Source organism: Vigna angularis, chromosome 7 (genome assembly GCF_016808095.1).
Source record: "Vigna angularis cultivar LongXiaoDou No.4 chromosome 7, ASM1680809v1, whole genome shotgun sequence".
NCBI lineage: Eukaryota > Viridiplantae > Streptophyta > Magnoliopsida > Fabales > Fabaceae > Vigna > Vigna angularis.
The window spans coordinates 23,917,635-23,936,356 of record NC_068976.1 but is presented as its reverse complement, the minus strand read 5'-3'; the positions used below and the strand labels follow the sequence as shown (position 1 = coordinate 23,936,356).

Genomic DNA, 18,722 nt, shown 5'->3' with positions numbered 1-18,722 from the left:
TAGTGTTTAGTTTCATTTCATTTGATTAATCATTATTTTTCTATAAAATTTTGTCTTTCTTCTTAATTCAATTGACTTATTCAACACTTTATTAGTTTAGATTTCAAGATACTTTTCTCTTCGTCATAATTTTGATGACACATTTCTTACATGATGCAATTTCGTTCCAATAATATATTATATTTTAAGATACTCACAAGTAATTATCATAAAATTTTAATTGTACGTAATTATTTATTATTTTTTTAATTGTTTGAAATTTGTACCATTATTATTTGATATTATGTTTTAATATTTATGTCATTATAATATATTTTATAATTTTTAACATTTAAAATAGAGTATTTATCCTTTTTTACATTCAAATCTTAATAATATCAAATTTATAAAAGATGAATTTATGCAGGTAAGTAAAAATTATTGAAGATTAAAAAATATTTTAATAAAAATTAATTATCAATACTTTAATTAAAAAAATTGAATAAATAATTACTTTAATTATAAAAATCGAATAAATAGAAATCACTGGAAATTAAAAAATATCTCAACTAAATAAGTTATAGAGGAATTTCAACTATAAAAATTAAGTCCAAATTTCAAACAGAGTCCAATTCAAAGAAATTCAAGCAAATCCTATAAATAAGAGACTTGAGAAAAATGGACTCATTTTGAAAGTTAGATATAATTATTTTCATTACTAGTCAATATATTTCTACTGATCAATAACCATGTCATTAAAAATAAAAATATAATCAATAAGAATATTGTTATATTTTTATTTTTAATGAAATACTTATTGATTACCTATTTAGTAATACATTCTAATTGAAAAATTGTTTAAAAAATTTGATTAAAATAAAACAACTAATAGATTTCATATATTAAACAATTAATCATTTATAACATTATAATTTTGAACTAAAAAAATTGCTAAAATATTAAAAATTTTATTACTAAAATTTAAACTTACTGTTAAGACATTATGACTTGTCAAATCAAATTTGATGTGAATCCTAAAATAGAACTTAAAAGTATATTATTTAGTATTTTTATATTGAATTAGATTATGAAACCCAACTCCGATGAAATCATTATCATATATTTTTTTAAATTATGAAATCATTATCATATATTTCTTTATATTAATTGAATTGTTTTCTACAATTTTAAAATTATTTTATAATCAATATGTTTTTATTACTTCAAAATAAACACTATTTAATAGCCTAGTACAATCCTGCAAATCATAACAAGGCTCACAATTTACAAATATGCAATACTTCATCAAATTAATGTATTTCAAATTTTTGACACTTGAATTGGTTGCAAGTTATTCACAGTTGACATATATGTTGAAGCTGCAAAGCCATATGATGCTACAGTTCCTACAAGAACAATGAACAATGCGGAAAGCCAAATGAGGAAGACATGGTAATAGCCTTCAAGGCCTTTTGTGTGTTGTACAGTGAAAGTAGAATAAAAGATACTCTCCACGAGCAAAAGGAACTGCAAATAACATCCTCATCTCATCTACCACTAATTTTCAAACTGAACAATACATATATAAGGCACATAAATTTATAGCCAAACCAGTCCCGTGAGTAGAAGTACTGTCATCATTACAAGGCTTCTGATTCCTAAGTCACCATGATGCAGATTCCAGGCAGAAGAATCTGAATTTGTCGAATTCATTTTTAGGTTGCTTATGGTTTCCAAAAGAATGGTTGTTTCAGCAAATCATGGAAGTGACCATATAAGGGTCCATGTTAGATGCAGACCTCCTATCCTCAAAGTATCTCTTCCCTTTCTTCTTTGTTTCCCTCCCTACCCTAATAGAAGCACCACGGTTTGGAACACCCTGCATTCCCACATCAACACCACCATCAATAAGGGCTGTTTCACAATGACATATTGCAATTAATGTTATCTTTAATAAATGCCGCACACTAAAACATTCCAGCACGTCCCAGCTCGTTGAATTTTCCCACCAAAATGTACTCAAATAAAGCATACAACACTTACACCAAGGTGCTTCTATTCTTCTCAACAACTACAGCGATGCAATAAACTCGATGACGAGGCTATCCATCCGTTGTAGCAAGAATTGATGGAGGCTTAAAATTATAAGATTCCTCTGTGGCGAGCTCTTTTTTGTTATGGCAGAGAATCCATTTGTGACAAGAAAATTCCTTGGAGGGAAGGGCAAAGCTCACACCAAGCAAGCTCACAACTGGGTCAAACCTATTTGAAAATGTTTGAACCTGAAACCCTGAGTTCCGTTATTGTAAGCCCATCAAAATCTTCAGTCTTTCCATGCTACTGCAGTGTCCAAAGCACGAGTTGCTCGTAGTTAAAGAGACATAATTTTGGATTTTTAATATGCATTTATATGCCTATGTAAGCATCTAATATATCTGCCTTGAATCTGAGTGGTAATCCACACGATGCAATGAATGAAGCAAGAAGTTTTCAACTAAACGGATTATCTAGGAAAAGAAGCATGCATGTTAAATACAACACTATTAAGTTATGTAATCATATTTGAAGAATGTACCAAATACCTATTTGGAAAGGAAGGAATCAACTCTTCAATTACTTGAACAAAATCTCTTGCATGTTTCCCAGATGATGACTGCTCTTCTATATCTGCATTTAATAGAACAGGCTAATCAATTTAGACTGCACAATGATACTAGCAGAGTATTGGATTCAACCTATCAAATGTCTATATCCATAATTTATAGATGTATGCCAAAGCACTAGATGTTTATCACAAAAACCTATGCACGAGGCATGGTAGTAGTAGGGTTTTTTTTGTTACTTGCCATCATATCCTGACCCCATTTCATATTCAGCTTAAAATATAAAGAGGAAAAGACACAAGGCAAACATTAAGAATACAAAGCAAGATGATCCCCAATTTTCATTGTTCCATCTCTATTGCATTGGCTTACAGAAATAGCATCTAACAGTTTTCATCATCTCAAATTCAATAGTATCCAGCCAAGCAGTCAGTGGGATTTGAAATCAGACATATTTTGGTAAGGAATCAGCACCATGAAGATATGCAACATATTATTTGCAAACATTACGTGGTAAAATGTTGGTCACATAAATGGGGACTTTGATAGAGCTGTAACTTCGGAGATAAGAATTTTGCAGTGCGGAAATGCATATGAGAATTTGGTCTAAGTTTAAAAATAAGTTCAAAATGTAGCACTCCTACAGCAAACATATGACAAAATTATGGCTAAACTATGCATTCACAAAATGAAACAATCTTAGGTTTTACAATTAATTACAGTTACCATTAGTACGTACCATGAACTGAGCACATGCAAGACTAAGAAAGAAATGGTTTCCAGAAAAAGGATACAGTTTCTGTAGGTGAGAAAAAGGACATTTCGTGGTAAAATGCTGGTATGATAAAATGGGGACTTTGATGGAATTGTACATAAGTAAGATTTTAGCAATGTGGAAATGCATATATGAGAACTTGGCCTCTAACTTTAAAAATAAGTTGCAAATTCAGTACATCTAAAGCAGACATGACAGAGTTATATCAGTACGTACCATGAACTGCCACGTGCAAGACTAAAAAGAAATGGATTCCAGAAAAAAGATACAGTTTCCCTGGGTGAGAAAAAGGACATTTCGTGGTAAAATGCTTGTATGATAAAATGGGGACTTTGATGGAGTTGTACATAAGTAAGAATTTAGCAATGTGGAAATGCATATATGAGAATTTGGCCTCTATCTTTAAAAATAAGTTCCAAATTCAGCACACCTAAAGCAGACATGACAGAGTTATGGCTAAACTACTACGCATTCAATGAATGAAACAATCTTAGGCTTTACAAAAAATTACAGTTACCATTAGTATGTACCATGAACTGAGAACATGCAAGAAAATCGAAAAAGAAAAAAAGACATGGTTTCTAGGAAAAAGATACAGTTTCTGTGGGTGAGACAAATGACATTTCATTCAATAATAAATAAAGGTATACTGACATGATTTACTTTGTTCAAGTTTCACAAAGGACAAAATCTTGTCAGAGAATGAAATTTACTTTTAATACAATGTATAATAGCAATATGATCAAACAACATCTTTAAAATGGTAGGCACAATATGATATATATTTTGGTTATAATAGGTAAGATAGCATAAACTTTCAATACCTTCAACATCTTCAGTGAGATTATTACGGTTGAGGTATAAACTCTTGCTCATGTTTACATCTAGGCCTTCAGTTTTGACAAACTCATGCAACATACGACCTACAAGACTATATGCAAGCATACTTGTCTTATCACAAGCATCTTGGATAGCAAGGTATTGGTTTTTGCATGCACTGTGCTTAGTGGGCACAGGTTCTTTCTCCTCAGAAAACAAATTAGTTGTGTCCGTTGCAGCTATTTTAGTAACAGATTCAAACAAATGATTTCTCTTTACAACCTTTTCATCCAACTCTCTGTCAGGTGAAACAAATGAAGAATTATTGTTTTTGCCAGCCATAAATGTACTAAAATGCTCTGTGCTTTCTCCTTGGCATTGGTCAGTTAACATGTTATGTGTAGTATTGTGAAATTCAGATTCCAAATTTACACTACAACATTTATTAGGTTGAAGTCGTTCAGAACCACTATTCAACCTACCACTAACTGTAAGTGGGGAAGATGAAACATTTTCCTCAATTTTGATGGTACAAGAAAGGAACTCAAATGGCACAAAATCTCCAATACTTTCAGCTTCATTGCATGTATCGATTGAATCAAATGATGATCCATTTCCGAATCGTATGTCCTCCTGAAGTTGACTACAAACATCCTCATTGCTGTCACTGTCATCACTTTCTTCTAATTGCTCCATGTAAGCATCAGTAAAGTCTTTATCAAATTTATCATCAGGCAACAAATCCAAAACAATTTGTTTTGTCAAAGCACTAATGTTTAGTATGCAGTCAACTTCTTCCTCAATATACTTCTTTTCGAATAGTACACTGTGAAAGCCACCATTATTAGGACCTCTGTTCATAACATCTAGGGTCTGTGATAGAGACTTCGGAATACTATCCATGTCACTGCACTCAAAAAGAAATTCAGTTAAAAAATTTACAAAAGTTGTCCGAATGCACCGGTTTGATATTGTAGCCTTTGGTTCTATGAGAAGCTGTAAATTTCTTAGCTCTGGCACTGTCGTTACTTTCTTAACAGACCATATAGCCTTAATAATATCCCTTTGCAAGGACTTCACCTCAGGGGAGAATTGATAAAATTCTTTTGAAAACATGTTATGAGAACCAGTTGTGAGTTTTAGTGATAAGTCTGCTACTGCCATAGCTTTTGCTAATGGGTCTGGCAACTCACTTTCTCTATCAAGTTTTGAAAGCATTTCCATACTGATCTTCTTCACTAGCTTGATTAGATGGTCTCTTGCCCATCCATGCTTGTGGGGTTGTAACTGCGGTACTGGTGCTTTCACTCCTTTAAGTTTTCTACGCATTGCAATCAAGGTCTGAGATGGCAAGTTTTGAAGCCTGTGCAATACCTTTTCTGCCGCAGCATGATAAGAGAGGGATCTCAATGCACCCAAAGGCTCACATCTGTCTCGAAAATTTTGTGGATTGTTGAGAAGTGAAAAAATTTGTTTACAAGTATCCAGATGGTTATGGCGGCTTTTGCTGCCCAGAACACTTGAAAGAGAATCCTTGATAACCCTTTTCATTTTGCAACGAGTTATTTCAGACTTAAATGAACTGCCAGTAACTATCATAGCGAGAAGATAGAGACCCTTGGTAGTCAAATTATCAAGCAACGGTGATATCAACCTTTTCATGTTCACTGTTTGAATCAAATCCATATCCCCCATAGGAATATCGTTCTCTTGTTCAAAGCAGTGTTCTCCATCGGCATCTTCGAGATGAGTTTTTACTGACTCATAAAACATCTGACAATTACTAGATTGTCAATTTATCATTCAAATAGTAATGCAACTAACCATAGTTACAATAAATATAAAGAAATGGTAATGCTTACATCCTCTTCTCTGATCAAAGACTCAGATAAATACCTATTGATCAAAAGGAAAAATAAAATGTCATTAGAGTGAAAACCTAGGACCAAAATCATTGAACAAATGACGCACTAACCTATTTTTGAAATATTTTTTCAACTTCTTCCTCTCATATCTTGTGGGAGGAATGCCGAGTAACCATCTGCACCAATTTCAGATTCATATAATTAAAATCTAACACAGAAAAAAAAAAAAAAAACCAAGGTTGCGATACTAGAATGAGTATCTTACCTACTCTTAAGTTTAATCTGTTTATCCTGACGCTTAATTTGTGACAAAATTGACAGAGCATCTGTCCTATCAAACTTCATTGCTTAACTGTACCGATCAAACCAAAAGAAAAATAGAATGAAATTAAGTGTGATGTCTCTCCTCTGTCAAGAGCTTCTGCAGAAAAAAAATAAAAACTAAGTTAGATTAGAATGCAACACAATTACCTGACCCTTTATCTAGAAAGTCAATTTGAATAATAATTTGGCATGCGGTATTTCAGGTTTTTCAGAATAACTTCAACACTAATTATGATAGAGAGCATGTAGCTCTTTTTTGGTTTCACGAGCAACCTTACTTATAAGCCATAAATAATTTCGAATTTATTATTTTACATGGAATGAAGCAATGCCATTAAACTACACGACTATCCCTCAAATCCTCACAATTTTATGCATATATCATGGGACCCACCACACCATGAATGTTTCAATTTATATAATTGGATCTTGAGCTTAAAAAGTATTTTGATAATTTTTTCCTTACCTCTGTTTTTTTCTTTTACTTCCTTACAAATATCTTCACCTGTAAATGGAATTCAAATTGAAAATAATAGTTAAGCCCCAAACATCATGCTTTTAAATGCTAAACATTAAATTTAAGAAATTAAAATGCTTTTTTTTAAATTGTTTTATCTTTTAAATTTGAGGGATTACCTTTTTTAATTTGGAAGATTAACTATTTTAGTCCTAGTCAAGTTAGATATCAAATATTTAAATCAAGTAAATAGAAACATGTAACGCAAACGCGAGAGCTTATTTCAACTACTTCTGAATTTACTAATTGAAAATTCAGAATCTTTCACAAACCCTCTTTAATTGCACAAAAAGATTATCTCATGTTACCACTTAAGGAAAACCTAATTGCCACTTAGGTGTAACAACAGAGTGTAACTTTTGCCCCAAACACAACATACGTGCAGACAACCAACTTATGTCAATGCCCTAACCCAAAAGTAATAGAAATCCCAAATCGCATCAAACCCTAACAATAACCATTTCCGAAAAAAAAAATCCTCCCAAGACAAAACCTATGAAATTTGAGTTTTTTTTTCAAAACCAACGCTGACCACAAAACCTATGAAATGCAAATAAAATAGGGTTCGAAGTATCTTACAGACAGGGACTGAAGAACAACAACAACAAGGTGTGCGAAATCAACCCAACAACGACGAGTGCGAGAACGGGAGCGCGGGAACGAAGGAGGGAATGGAAGAGAGAGTTCTAACAAAGACGTAATAATGGCAGAGGAAAACCCTATTTTATTTATTATAAAACTAATGATTAAAATTTAGAAAATTTAGAAAGATATTTTAAATAACTTCTGACAGTTTAAACCTTTAAAGAATGTTGAATGATAAAAAAAAATTTTACTTTAGGGCGTATTTAATAGTTAGAATTTAATAGAGAATTATTAAATAAGAATAAATCTTGTAATTGCTATAAACTTCTTTTTAGAAAAATATCAGCGATTAAAATATTTCTGTCAAAAATATCAGCGGTTAAAATATTTCTGTCAAATAGTTATTTTAATCACTAAAATTTTTATTTGTGATCATTTTTAATTGCCAAAATTTATAATTTTTAAAATATTTCTTTCACAAATATTTTTTGACATATATAATTCAAATAGTTATTTTAATCACTAAAAATTTTATTTGTGATAATTTTTAATTGCTAAAATTTATAATTTTTAAAATATTTCTGTCACAAATATTTTTTGACATATATAATTCAAATAGTTATTTTAATCACTTAAAATTGTACTTATGATAATTTTTAATTGTTAAAATGTATAATTTTAACCGTTATTAAAATTATTTTTTGCAATAAATCGTACCTATTATGTTTATATTTCATCTATATATTTTACTGGATATATTTTCATATTCATTTGATATTATAACTAAGTATCTAAATATTAATCATTAATGATTATATCTCATGACAAAATATTATTGATATCAATTACATAAACACATAGTTATACTTTTCAAAAACACATATATTGAATTCGATATAGAGATTTTTACCTATCACACTATCTTCATTACGTTGTCACTAAAACAAAACTCTATAGTGAAAACATCTTTTGACTCATATGACATTGTAAATCCCTATGTAATATACGTTGTTCTTTTTAATACAACACATTAGGTTATATAGAAACCTCCACCTAATATTTTTTTCTCTATGTAATTCCAATATTAGTACACTTTCATTCATATTCCTTTTATCATAATTCAATTATTAATATTATCTTCATTCATCATTCATCATATTTAATAACATTTAACCCATTTGATAAAAAAAATAGTATAATATGATGAAAGATAAACAAGACTTAATATTTTTAGAAATATTTAAAATATATTATTTTTCAAACTTTATCCAACACTTAACTCGTCTAGTAAATTAAACGTGTATTACAATCCTTCCAACAACCATTTGTGGAAGAGTTAGAATCATCAGCGAGTTTTTATTTCTTCTTAATCTTGTATTATAGACTTAGTAGAGTAGATTTATTTTGGACCTTATACAATGAACCAAGTAATATAAGTTTCTATTTGGACCTTGAGTTTATAGTGTAGAGTTTTATTCATTTTCAAATGTGTTGTTTAGTTATATTTAATAGAAAAGAAAAACACTATAAAAAAGATTCTAAAATATGACCCATTTTAATGATAAAAAATATGTTTAGAGACCAATTTCCTGATTAAATACCAAATTTTTTGATAACCAAAACCTTAAAATTTAATGTTAGTGATCAATATACCAATTCATAATATAAACCATTTTACTTATCAATTTAAAAATTAATTATAATTTTTTATTTATAATAGAAATTATTCTAGTTATTAATATTTTTTAGTTTATAAATTAATATGGTTATTATGATTACTTATTTTTAATCAATAAAATTAATAATTATTTATGAATTTGTTAAAAATTTAATTCTTAGTTTGAAAAGTTGCTCTTTAAAAATGTATATTTAATACTGCGTTACGAAACACAATTTCTTTAGACACGCAAACAATTTTCTTATTGTCTATTAATGTTTAATTCTTTTCATAGTTTTATTAAATAAATTTACGTGAATCGGTATACTATATAAAAGGAAAAGGTGTATTTTTTTTATTTTGTAAAAATAATAAGATTGATTGAACCCTTCACGAGCAATCTAATCCATGCACAGAAAAGGTGAAATAATTATGGTACAGCCTTTTGGACTATCGAAACTGTTAAATTTGTCACTGCAACACCATGCAATAGTTGAACTGTCATCATCAGAGAAATTAAACAAATAAAAAATGCAAAAGCAAATAGAAAAGAAAACCAGAAAATAATTAAAAAAAATAGCAAAGTAAAAATGCTTAAAGTGAATTTATGTTTAATTTATTTTTAATTTTTATATTTACTATCTATTAAGACGTAAACAGGTTTGGAGCGTAAGCTAATTAAAAATCACTTTAAATATATTTTCTAAAAGAATTACTACAAAAGCCAATATTCTTATTTTATATGTCAAATTTGTGATTGAATAACGGTATTTTAATGTATTGTTAGTATACTCTAATTGTCTTATATATCTTAATGGTTTAATTTTGTAATTATAATAGCAGCTTATTTTATTCTTTTGCTTTTGAATTAAATGGGACTATTTTGTATAACATGCCCTTCATTTGAACTCCTCCACTATCTGACAAGAGAGATAGAGCTTTTCACTTGAATTCATTGATTGAACAAGATAATTTGGTCCAACCCTGTATAAGAGAAAGCACCAATGATTTGGTGTATCTCCTGTATGAAAGCTCCAATGGCCTCTTTCTACTTCCTCTTGCTTCTTCTTGTCGGTGCAACAACTATTACAGCTTCTGGTACAGACCTATGTACAGACTTTTACTCCTGCACTTGCCCAAACTTGTTAACCATAGTCAAGAAAGGAGTGGCTCAAGCCATTAAAAAAGAACCACGCATGGGGGCTTCCTTACTCCGATTGCATTTCCATGACTGCTTTGTAAACGTAAGTATACAACAAAATATAGTTGTATGCATACAATGTTGGTAATTTTTTCTGCTAGGAGGTATTAACAATCTTTGAATGAACTGTGTTGTAAAAATTGACTAGACTATAAATGTTTCATGATCTAGAACTATATCTGATAATTTTTTTCAAATGGGGTTTACATTGTGATGTTGTTCAGGGTTGTGATGCATCAATACTGTTGGATGATAGTAGCAACTTGGAAGGAGAGAAAACCGCAGCAGCTAACAACCAATCAGCCAGAGGGTTCAATGTGATAAATGATATTAAGTGCAGTGTGGAGAAAGAGTGTCCCAAAGTGGTGTCCTGTGCGGATATTCTTGCTCTTGCAGCTCGAGATTCTGTTGTCTATGTAATAGATTTATTTGTATTTCTAAGATTCTATTTTTATTGGAGTAAGAGTTATCCATAAACATATAAAAGTTTTGCAGTTAGGAGGACCTTCTTGGGAAGTGGGGTTGGGGAGAAGAGATTCTACAGCAGCAAGCAGAAAGGATGCTAATAATAACCTTCCTGGGCCTTTCCTCAATCTAGCTAATCTCACAAACAATTTTGCTAATCAAGGCCTCTCTGTTACAGACTTGGTTGCTCTTTCAGGTGATGTAATAATTTATCAGATGTCTTCAATCAGTGATGAAAAGTTGAATGATCATGTTTTCAATGATTGAATTAATAAAAGTAAAGTGGTTGAGATTTAACAAAAAATTTGATAAGTAGCCAATTTCTTTGAGCTTAAAGAAAGTAATGTTGTGATTCTGTCTTTTCATATTTTTTTCAGAACCAGATACATTTAACTTTAAAGAGAAATACTGCAATGTTTATCATATTTTCATTTTTCAAAAAGCTTACAATACCATTATAATATTCTTTAACATGTCCATAACTAAAAGATCACTTTTTCCTGATGAAATTAAACAAAATCATTAAAAGTTTATTGTGTTCATGCAATATTGTACAAACTCATTGTTTACTCGTCTGATTTCCATCGAGGTATGGTTGGAACCAAATTATTATTTCATACTATTCTTAGTATTCAGTTAACTTCTTAGATAATGTAATAAAAAAAATTCTTCTACTTCAACATGAAATTTTTTATTTCATCTCATTCTAGTCGAACTCATCTCATTTATTATGATTCCATTCATCATTCATTATTAAATGCTCCATCCTTAATTTGTCACTACAAGTCAAAACGAATTTTTGTACTCTTAACATTGAATGAATCACACTGAAACCTTTCCTGGTTATTGCCAGAATTGGAATGCAATTTCCAGTGTTGATTTAGAGTGTGGCCCTTCCTATTTAATACCTTAAATTATCATTAGTCAGTTTGACTTTTGGTCCCCCGATTTATTACCAAAATGACTACTCTGATGTTCCTAAATTATGCTTGAAAACGATTTTGGTTAATTTGGTCAACTCAATTTTTTTTTCTCAATATAGTATACTTTTTATTTTGAAAAAAATAAAATCTACTGTGAAATACTTTCTATTTCCTGCACTGAATTGTGTTCTCTGCCAGAACACTGTCGTACTAGGAGAATGTGAGGATCCTGGATGAAGTTTTTAACTTGCCATGTTCACCAAGTGTTACGACTAAATAACAGAAGCTTTCAATAACAGGGGCACATACCATTGGCCTGGCTCAGTGCAAAAATTTCCGAGCACACATCTACAATGACTCCAACGTTGATCCCTCCTACCGGAAGTTCCTGCAGAGCAAATGCCCAAGAAGTGGAAGGGACAATACACTGGAACCCCTTGACCACCAAACTCCAATCCGTTTCGACAATCTATACTTCCAGAATTTGATCAGTAAAAAAGCCCTTCTTCATTCCGATCAGGAGCTGTTCAATGGCAGTTCTACTGACAATCTGGTTAAAAAATACGCTGTCAATACTGCTGCATTCTTCGAAGACTTTGCCAAAGGCATGGTCAAAATGAGCAACATCAAGCCTCTCACAGGAAGCCAGGGAGAGATCAGAATCAATTGCGGGAAACTCAATTAAACGTTAGCAAGTGATGCTGATGTAAAATATAAATTCAATTTCCCTGTTCTAAAATTGTACTTGATCCTTTCACCGTCAAGCAACCTGGCTTTATCATCAATAAACTACCTAGTTTTATACATTTGTTTTTGTGTGTAAATAAATATATGTATGTAAGTATATGTATTTATGTGTATCATACATTAGCATTTCACTCAGAATTATCTCATCGTCACTGCTAACATAAGCAATCAACATAACCAGCAGACTTATGACCTCTGCATGAACGACAATACGCAGCATTAGGAATATCAGCATCTAGTCGTCTTTGAAATCTATCCAGAAAATTTGCCTCTCTTTGCATTTGCCCGGTAAGGTTGTAAAATAATCAATGGCGTGAAACAAAGCAAGGTAGTAAAATCACAATATTATAATACATTTACATGAGAAATCAGAAAAATGTTCTAAGACATAGTGTGTTAAGCACAGAATTAACTTTGATGGCTCCCACAGGACTATTACAAAATATTATTAGGAGCTTACATCTATATATTGGCCATGGACAAGCCAGCGAGTTAGTTACTTCATGAGAAAACCACGATATCTCAACTATACACCATACCAAAACAAAGAAACTCCAAGCTGCTATTTTTAGTTTACATCTCCTACCACCTAATCTAACTCCTCACCAGATTCAACCTCCAGTTCAAATTCATCAATCTCTTTAAAGTAAGCATTCTGTTTTTCTATATATTCTTGAAGCTGGTGATCCTTGACTGCATCTTTTTCAGATGACAAAGTACGCTGTTTCTGAAAATTCAGCAAATATGTATCAGACACTAGCAAAATATTTATTTTGACATGATTTTGAACACGTAACTTAAAACTAAGTATGCAGAATCTAGGGCCACTAAGCAAGATTTCACCTCCATTCCCCAGCAAAAGAAAATGTCAAGTGAAAGGGAAACAAATAGAACTTACTGAGGTGCATGATATGAAGCTATAAATTACCAGAAATTTTGTATATACGACTTCCACCCAACAACTATTTCAAAGATTTTACCAGGACAGTGATTAATGTGTAATGACAAAGGAAATATCAATAATTGGGGATCACAAGAACTATCTGAGATCGAACAAAGCTCCCAATATTATTCTAATACTATACAAATATGGTGGTCAGTAAACAAGGCTCCCCTTATATCCCAACGGATGGATAGGTTGAATCTGTGGCTATATAACCCATGCGTGATCACCAGGTGGTAATCTTACCAATGCATCAAGATTCACCCTTCCCACAAGTTCATGACCAACAAATAGTGAAAGTACCCATTATATTTTAGATGTGAGGACGTTTCATAGAGCTCCTTCTTTTAAAGTTGTCTATCTAGTTTCACAGACTTAAGATCAATCATGCCAAAGAAATTGATACATCCACTAAAAAGGCAGGGATACTGATCTTAAACAGTAAATAAACAGTCATCGGAAATGCTCAGTGCAATATTTTCAACAAGGACAGTTTCATAAAAGATCAAGTTCTTGCTGAATAACAAATTCAATGTCCTTTGAGTTTCCTAATAAAATAACAGAAACTTAGGACCACAATAGTAAATTAATATACCTTTGCACGAGGAAAAGTCAATGCTTTGGCCTTGGATAGGTTCAAACCTTCAAACTCATCATTTTTCTCGCTGTTTTTTCATCACAAAACCATACAAAAGAACAATTATATGGGAGAACTTCCAGGAAAAAAAACAAAAATCAAACTCATTTTTCACGACAAGAGATATAATGAATGTATCCAACTATAAAATTGAATCCAACAAAGAAACGAAGGAAACATACAATGTCATGGGCATAAAGCATAATAATGCCAAAACAGGACAGACTGAACAGGTCAAACAAAAAAAGATAAGTACGAATAAATAATCTGTTCAGGAAAGTTTCACAAATCCAAGAGTTTTCATGCATTCTCAAACAAAACTTATAAGATTAATATACCCAATCCAAACATCACACTCAAAAAATACTTCAGAGAATTCCTCTCAAGAACTTAAATTTTAATATATAAAAGAGTGCTGGCAAATAGCAACATACTGCTCTAACAAACTCTCAACTATTGGCTAAAATTCACTGTAAACTAATCAAATACAATAATCATAAGTGAGACCTAATAAATAAAAAGTGAAACCCCCTATTTTATAATTTCCAATAGATTTCAGCCTTAGTACTAATCAAGAATTAGCTTAAAAGAGTAGGTTACTAGCATTTCAAATCAATACAATCATCTTAGCATTTTATTCCCCATGTCCCAAACTTCGAACACCCATCTCTTATTCTCCTTCGATCATTGTTTCTTAAAAATCGGTACAACTTCCACAAAAACACAATCTACCACTACGAAAAAGAGAGGGGTAATCACTTACCGACTATCAGAGATCTTCAAATTGGGCGTGGTACTAACAGGAACAGCCACTGCCTTCCCTTTATCCTTCTTTCTTTTATTCGAAGAACGTCTTAGGCTGTACACTACTGAAATAGACTGAACAGGCTCAGAAGCCTCTACATCATCAGAAGCTTCAGTATCAACAGTCTCTGAAGGGAAAAAAGAAGAAAAGAAAAGAAATCACACAGCGATTAAACACAGCATGCACGAGAGCTTAAAATCAGACAGCAAGACTTAATCACAGAGATTAAACACGCTATATTGAAATTAAATTTGTCAAGTAACAGCAGTATTGGAAAGTAGAATGTCTCTTCGGTTGCAAGAGAAACTAAAATCCAAAAATCAAGAAAATAGGGAAGCGTGCGTACGAAGTGAAGGGGGAGTGATTGAATCGGCCGGTAGAGAGGGGGCTCCGATAGATGGTGTGGAGGGAACGGGCGGTGAAGGAGAGGTAGGGTTTGGGGCATCATCGAGATTGGTGGCGGCGGCAACAGCGCTGCTTTCAGTGGCACGATTATCGAGCGCAGAAGAAGAAGTAGAGGAAGAAGAAGGGTTAGTTTTGTGAGGTTCGGGCGAAACGGGGGGAGAAGTGTTGGTGATATCGGAGAGAGGCTTTCTGCGAGGGACCACTCTTCGTCTTCTGTTAGCTTCCATTCTTACTTGCGGAGTTGGCTCTCCATTGCCGGCGAAAAACAAGTTAAACGTGTGCAGAAGAAAGTACAGAAATTTTACTGCAAGCGCGAGAAAGATGAGGATTCCACAAGAAGCTTCTTCCTCTTCTTTTTCTTCTTCTTCCCAGACACCTGGAATTCGATTTTTTTTTTTTTAATTTGAAGGCCAACGCCAAACCTGCTCCTATCCAATACGGGCCAGAGCTTGGATTGGGCTTACTAATATTCAGTCATACGTGGCAATAGCGAGATTAAGTTTAATCATATATATTTATCATTTTACAAAATAAATAAGTGTGTATGAAAATTCATAACCATAATATTTATTTTTAAAAATCGTGTATAACTTTCTAAAATAGGTTAACATGGGTTATAATTTTATGATATATAAAATTTAAAAATTAGTCCTAGTAACATAAAATATTTACTTAAGAAAAAATAATACTTTCACACATATAAAATTTTTATATATATTTAAAACTATTTTTTTCTTATTTTTTATATGTATATTTTTTAAAAATATAAAAATTTACTTTTTAATATTATTTTATTTTATATTGTATATAAATTTTGTTAGATTTATTTGATGTTTCAAGTCACATTTTTGTTTCAATGTTAACTGAGAAATGCATTTGAAACATTAAATAAAGTTAACAAAATTTGGTTAAAAAGAATAAATTCACACATTTTTAAAGTTTGGGAACTAAATTAGTTCAAAGTTTTGAAAAAGGACTAATTTCAATTTTCACGGACCAAAAACATATTTAACCCAAAAAAAAACTTTATTAAATTTTGGATGATCCCACTCCCTATTATTTCATTCCACCCATAGCAACACCGTCCTCCAAAACAAAACCAGGGTAAGACTGCTCCTGTTTAACCTTTCCAGTGTTCTAACACAACACACAGGAACACGCTGTAAACAAATCAAGGGGCACATAAAAAATCTTCCCAAATTACAATCTTACCCTCTCCTCCTCGTCTATAAATATCTACCTTCTAAATTCCAAAGCACAAAACAGAGCAACTTAAAGACTCAAAAATGGAGGCAATTCAATCATGGGTTTCAAACCACAAACTAGCCACACTTGGTAAGATATTTATTCTCATTTTCTTATACATTACATATTCTATTTTTCATTTAACAACAAAAATTCTCTCAAGTTTTTACTTTTAATAAAAAATATAATTAAACAACACTTATATTTCTAATTGTATGATAGGTAATGTTTTCCATAAATTCAATTACAAGGAAATTATGATTAATTGGTGTTTGGTTGTAGGGGGGCTGTGGGCTTCTGGGATTGGGGCATCACTTGTGGCTAATTCACGTACAAGGTCTCCAATGAAACCTAGTCTTAGACTCATCCATGCCAGGTACATGACATGTCCCATATACATACATACATGCACATTCATCACCTACATACATAATATAGTGTTCCTTTGTTTTTTCTTTTCTCATTTCTTTTATGCTGTTTGGATTTGTAGAATGCATGCGCAAGCTTTAACACTGGCAGTGTTGTCTGGTGCTGCGGTTTATCGTTACTACGAGATTCGTGAATGTGGCCCAAAACAACAGGCCCACTATCCTTCTCCCACTGTGGCCCAGCTAGTTGAATGGGAGCTCCAAAGTCCTTTCTAAAATCGAACTTTATATAATTACCAAGTTATTGTAGTTTCTTTAATTATTATATAATATAAAATTATCAGACTCCACAAAGAGGAAAACAGAAAGTTATCCTTTTTGGAGATCAAGAGTTTGGTGATTGAATTGTATATAGCCCATATAAAAGGGAAATGAGAGAGGGGTGTTTCATCTACCTCTGGTATCTCACACCTCTAAAAATTACAATTTTAACCTTTTAATATTTGCACTTCTATTTCTTCAAAAATTTCATTTGATTGTTTTACTATGTACTTTCAACATTTCATCCTATCCTTTTAATTTTTTAAGAATTTTTTTTAACTTAAATTTTAATTTTTTTACTCTGAGCCCACGTACATATCATGTATAAGTACCACGATTTACGATATCTAATAAGTAGTTAACTTAAATTATAATAAAAAAGTTAATGTCTCCTGCTTTTTAAAAAAAAAAAATTAATCGCAGTATAGAATATAAAAGTTAATAAGTTAGGTAAACAGAAACTTTTTGTAAAGGTATATATAATGTTAGATACTGAAATAATGAAATAGCATTTTAAAATTGATTTTTTTTTATTAAACTTATGAATGAGCTTGGCTAGAATTTTTTATTACGTAATAAGGGTACACTGTGTTGTGTTGTTAATTTGATCTGGATAGGTAGTCATTGGAAAAAAAATTTATTTTGTCAGTTTATATAATTTTTATTTTTTAATGGTTAACGAGGATGAGGTTGTACTTAATTTAATTATAGACTATATTAATACCTTTTCAAAAAGTTATAAAAAAGTTTTATTTTTTTGGTATGAAACACGTGAATTGAGTAAATTTAATTTGGTTGGATGAGATGTTACTAGCTAAACTTTGGTTCTTTATAAATTGTTATATAGTCGTTAACTTATTAATTTGGAAGTTCATGACAAAAAGTGATTTTGTGTTTTTTTGTGTGGTAATAATATTATTTTTTTTTCTCATTTTCTCTTTCATTGTTCTATTACTATAGGGTTGTGAGAATGGTTGAAAGAAGTTTTTCAAGATTTGTAGTTTTTTTTCTTTGGATTTGATTGTCCAATTTCTGAAGTCTCCTTGTATTTTGGGAATGAGAATGTTTTTTTAATACTTTTTCTCCAACGCATCTTTACAAGCAACACAATTGCCTTTGCAAGAAGCAACATAACTTCTGACCTCCTACCTAAAGACTACCCACTCTACCTAAAATTTAATGTTCTAAGTAACAGTTTCTTTTCGAAGAAGTCTATATAAAGAGGATTGCATGAGGAAAAAATTACAATAACAAGATTTGTTAATTTCTTTTATGCTTTCAACATTCTGTCTCACTTACATTGTTTGTACTTTCTCTTTGAAAAAGAAAAGTTTTATTACAAGTTTTCTTATATTCATTATATTGAAAATATATCCTTTATAAGAGAATAATCATCTATACTTGTTTTTCAAAAACATTTTGTTGTTTTGTATATTCAAAAGTAAATTAAAATACTTCTTGCTTTAACTCAATGGAGTTAAACGATTTAATCAATTAAACTAATGTCATGAGTGATAAAACTTATCTAACCAGTTTAG

At 31.2% G+C, this 18,722-nt stretch overlaps 4 protein-coding genes across 9 annotated transcripts; 2 read left to right on the top strand and 2 right to left on the bottom strand.

The window, feature by feature from the left end:
- Window positions 1-1,319: 1,319 nt before the first annotated feature.
- Window positions 1,320-7,621, bottom strand: LOC108336563 (uncharacterized). Of its 5 annotated transcripts, XR_008250731.1 has the most exons (9): window positions 7,462-7,583; window positions 6,832-6,870; window positions 6,307-6,462; window positions 6,152-6,217; window positions 6,039-6,072; window positions 4,182-5,949; window positions 2,562-2,646; window positions 2,023-2,319; window positions 1,320-1,858 (listed from the first exon to the last, which is right to left on the bottom strand). XR_008250731.1 is itself a non-coding variant. In XM_052881004.1 (8 exons), the coding sequence occupies exons 3-8, from the start codon at window positions 6,384-6,386 to the stop codon at window positions 2,280-2,282; spliced, it is 2,073 nt and encodes a 690-aa protein (XP_052736964.1). In that variant the 5' UTR covers window positions 6,387-6,462; window positions 6,832-6,870; window positions 7,462-7,621; the 3' UTR covers window positions 1,320-2,279. The 5 variants fall into 5 exon arrangements, 4 of the variants coding, with proteins under 4 accessions (XP_052736964.1, XP_052736967.1, XP_052736965.1 ...); XM_052881004.1 differs by having other exon boundaries at window positions 1,320-2,319; window positions 7,462-7,621; XM_052881007.1 differs by having other exon boundaries at window positions 1,320-2,319; window positions 4,659-5,949.
- Window positions 7,622-9,980: 2,359 nt separating this feature from the next.
- LOC108337233 (peroxidase P7) lies at window positions 9,981-12,519 on the top strand. Its single transcript, XM_017573715.2, has 4 exons — window positions 9,981-10,368; window positions 10,550-10,741; window positions 10,821-10,986; window positions 12,013-12,519. Exons 1-4 carry the CDS (start codon window positions 10,129-10,131, stop codon window positions 12,396-12,398), a joined length of 984 nt encoding a protein of 327 aa, XP_017429204.2. The 5' UTR covers window positions 9,981-10,128; the 3' UTR covers window positions 12,399-12,519.
- A 270-nt stretch (window positions 12,520-12,789) lies between these two features.
- LOC108337438 (uncharacterized) lies at window positions 12,790-15,664 on the bottom strand. Its single transcript, XM_017573967.2, has 4 exons — window positions 15,192-15,664; window positions 14,804-14,972; window positions 13,999-14,068; window positions 12,790-13,187 (listed from the first exon to the last, which is right to left on the bottom strand). Exons 1-4 carry the CDS (start codon window positions 15,475-15,477, stop codon window positions 13,050-13,052), a joined length of 663 nt encoding a protein of 220 aa, XP_017429456.1. The 5' UTR covers window positions 15,478-15,664; the 3' UTR covers window positions 12,790-13,049.
- Window positions 15,665-16,457: 793 nt separating this feature from the next.
- Window positions 16,458-17,389, top strand: LOC108337872 (uncharacterized). 2 transcript variants are annotated; one of them, XM_017574472.2, is made up of 3 exons: window positions 16,459-16,585; window positions 16,778-16,871; window positions 16,986-17,389. In XM_017574472.2, exons 1-3 carry the CDS (start codon window positions 16,537-16,539, stop codon window positions 17,137-17,139), a joined length of 297 nt encoding a protein of 98 aa, XP_017429961.1. In that variant the 5' UTR covers window positions 16,459-16,536; the 3' UTR covers window positions 17,140-17,389. The 2 variants fall into 2 exon arrangements, with proteins under 2 accessions (XP_052736963.1, XP_017429961.1); XM_052881003.1 differs by having other exon boundaries at window positions 16,458-16,585; window positions 16,778-17,389.
- The last annotated feature ends 1,333 nt before the right edge of the window (window positions 17,390-18,722 follow it).

Bases quoted from the DNA above. Each gene is read 5' to 3' on its own strand.
- LOC108336563 (XM_052881004.1), bottom strand. From the start codon at position 6,386: ATGAAGTTTGATAGGACAGATGCTCTGTCAATTTTGTCACAAATTAAG. The intron at 6,218-6,306 runs GTAAGATACTCA...AAATTGGTGCAG, and splicing joins CAGATTAAACTTAAGAGTAG to ATGGTTACTCGGCATTCCTC. The intron at 6,073-6,151 runs GTTAGTGCGTCA...TTTGATCAATAG, and splicing joins AAAAAATATTTCAAAAATAG to GTATTTATCTGAGTCTTTGA.
- LOC108337233 (XM_017573715.2), top strand. From the start codon at position 10,129: ATGATTTGGTGTATCTCCTGTATGAAAGCTCCAATGGCCTCTTTCTAC. The intron at 10,369-10,549 runs GTAAGTATACAA...GATGTTGTTCAG, and splicing joins TCCATGACTGCTTTGTAAAC to GGTTGTGATGCATCAATACT. The intron at 10,987-12,012 runs GTGATGTAATAA...TTTCAATAACAG, and splicing joins AGACTTGGTTGCTCTTTCAG to GGGCACATACCATTGGCCTG.
- LOC108337438 (XM_017573967.2), bottom strand. From the start codon at position 15,477: ATGGAAGCTAACAGAAGACGAAGAGTGGTCCCTCGCAGAAAGCCTCTC. The intron at 14,069-14,803 runs GTAAGTGATTAC...ATGAAAAAACAG, and splicing joins TTGAAGATCTCTGATAGTCG to CGAGAAAAATGATGAGTTTG. The intron at 13,188-13,998 runs GTATATTAATTT...CTGAATTTTCAG, and splicing joins TGACTTTTCCTCGTGCAAAG to AAACAGCGTACTTTGTCATC.
- LOC108337872 (XM_052881003.1), top strand. From the start codon at position 16,537: ATGGAGGCAATTCAATCATGGGTTTCAAACCACAAACTAGCCACACTT. The intron at 16,586-16,777 runs GTAAGATATTTA...GTTTGGTTGTAG, and splicing joins CCACAAACTAGCCACACTTG to GGGGGCTGTGGGCTTCTGGG.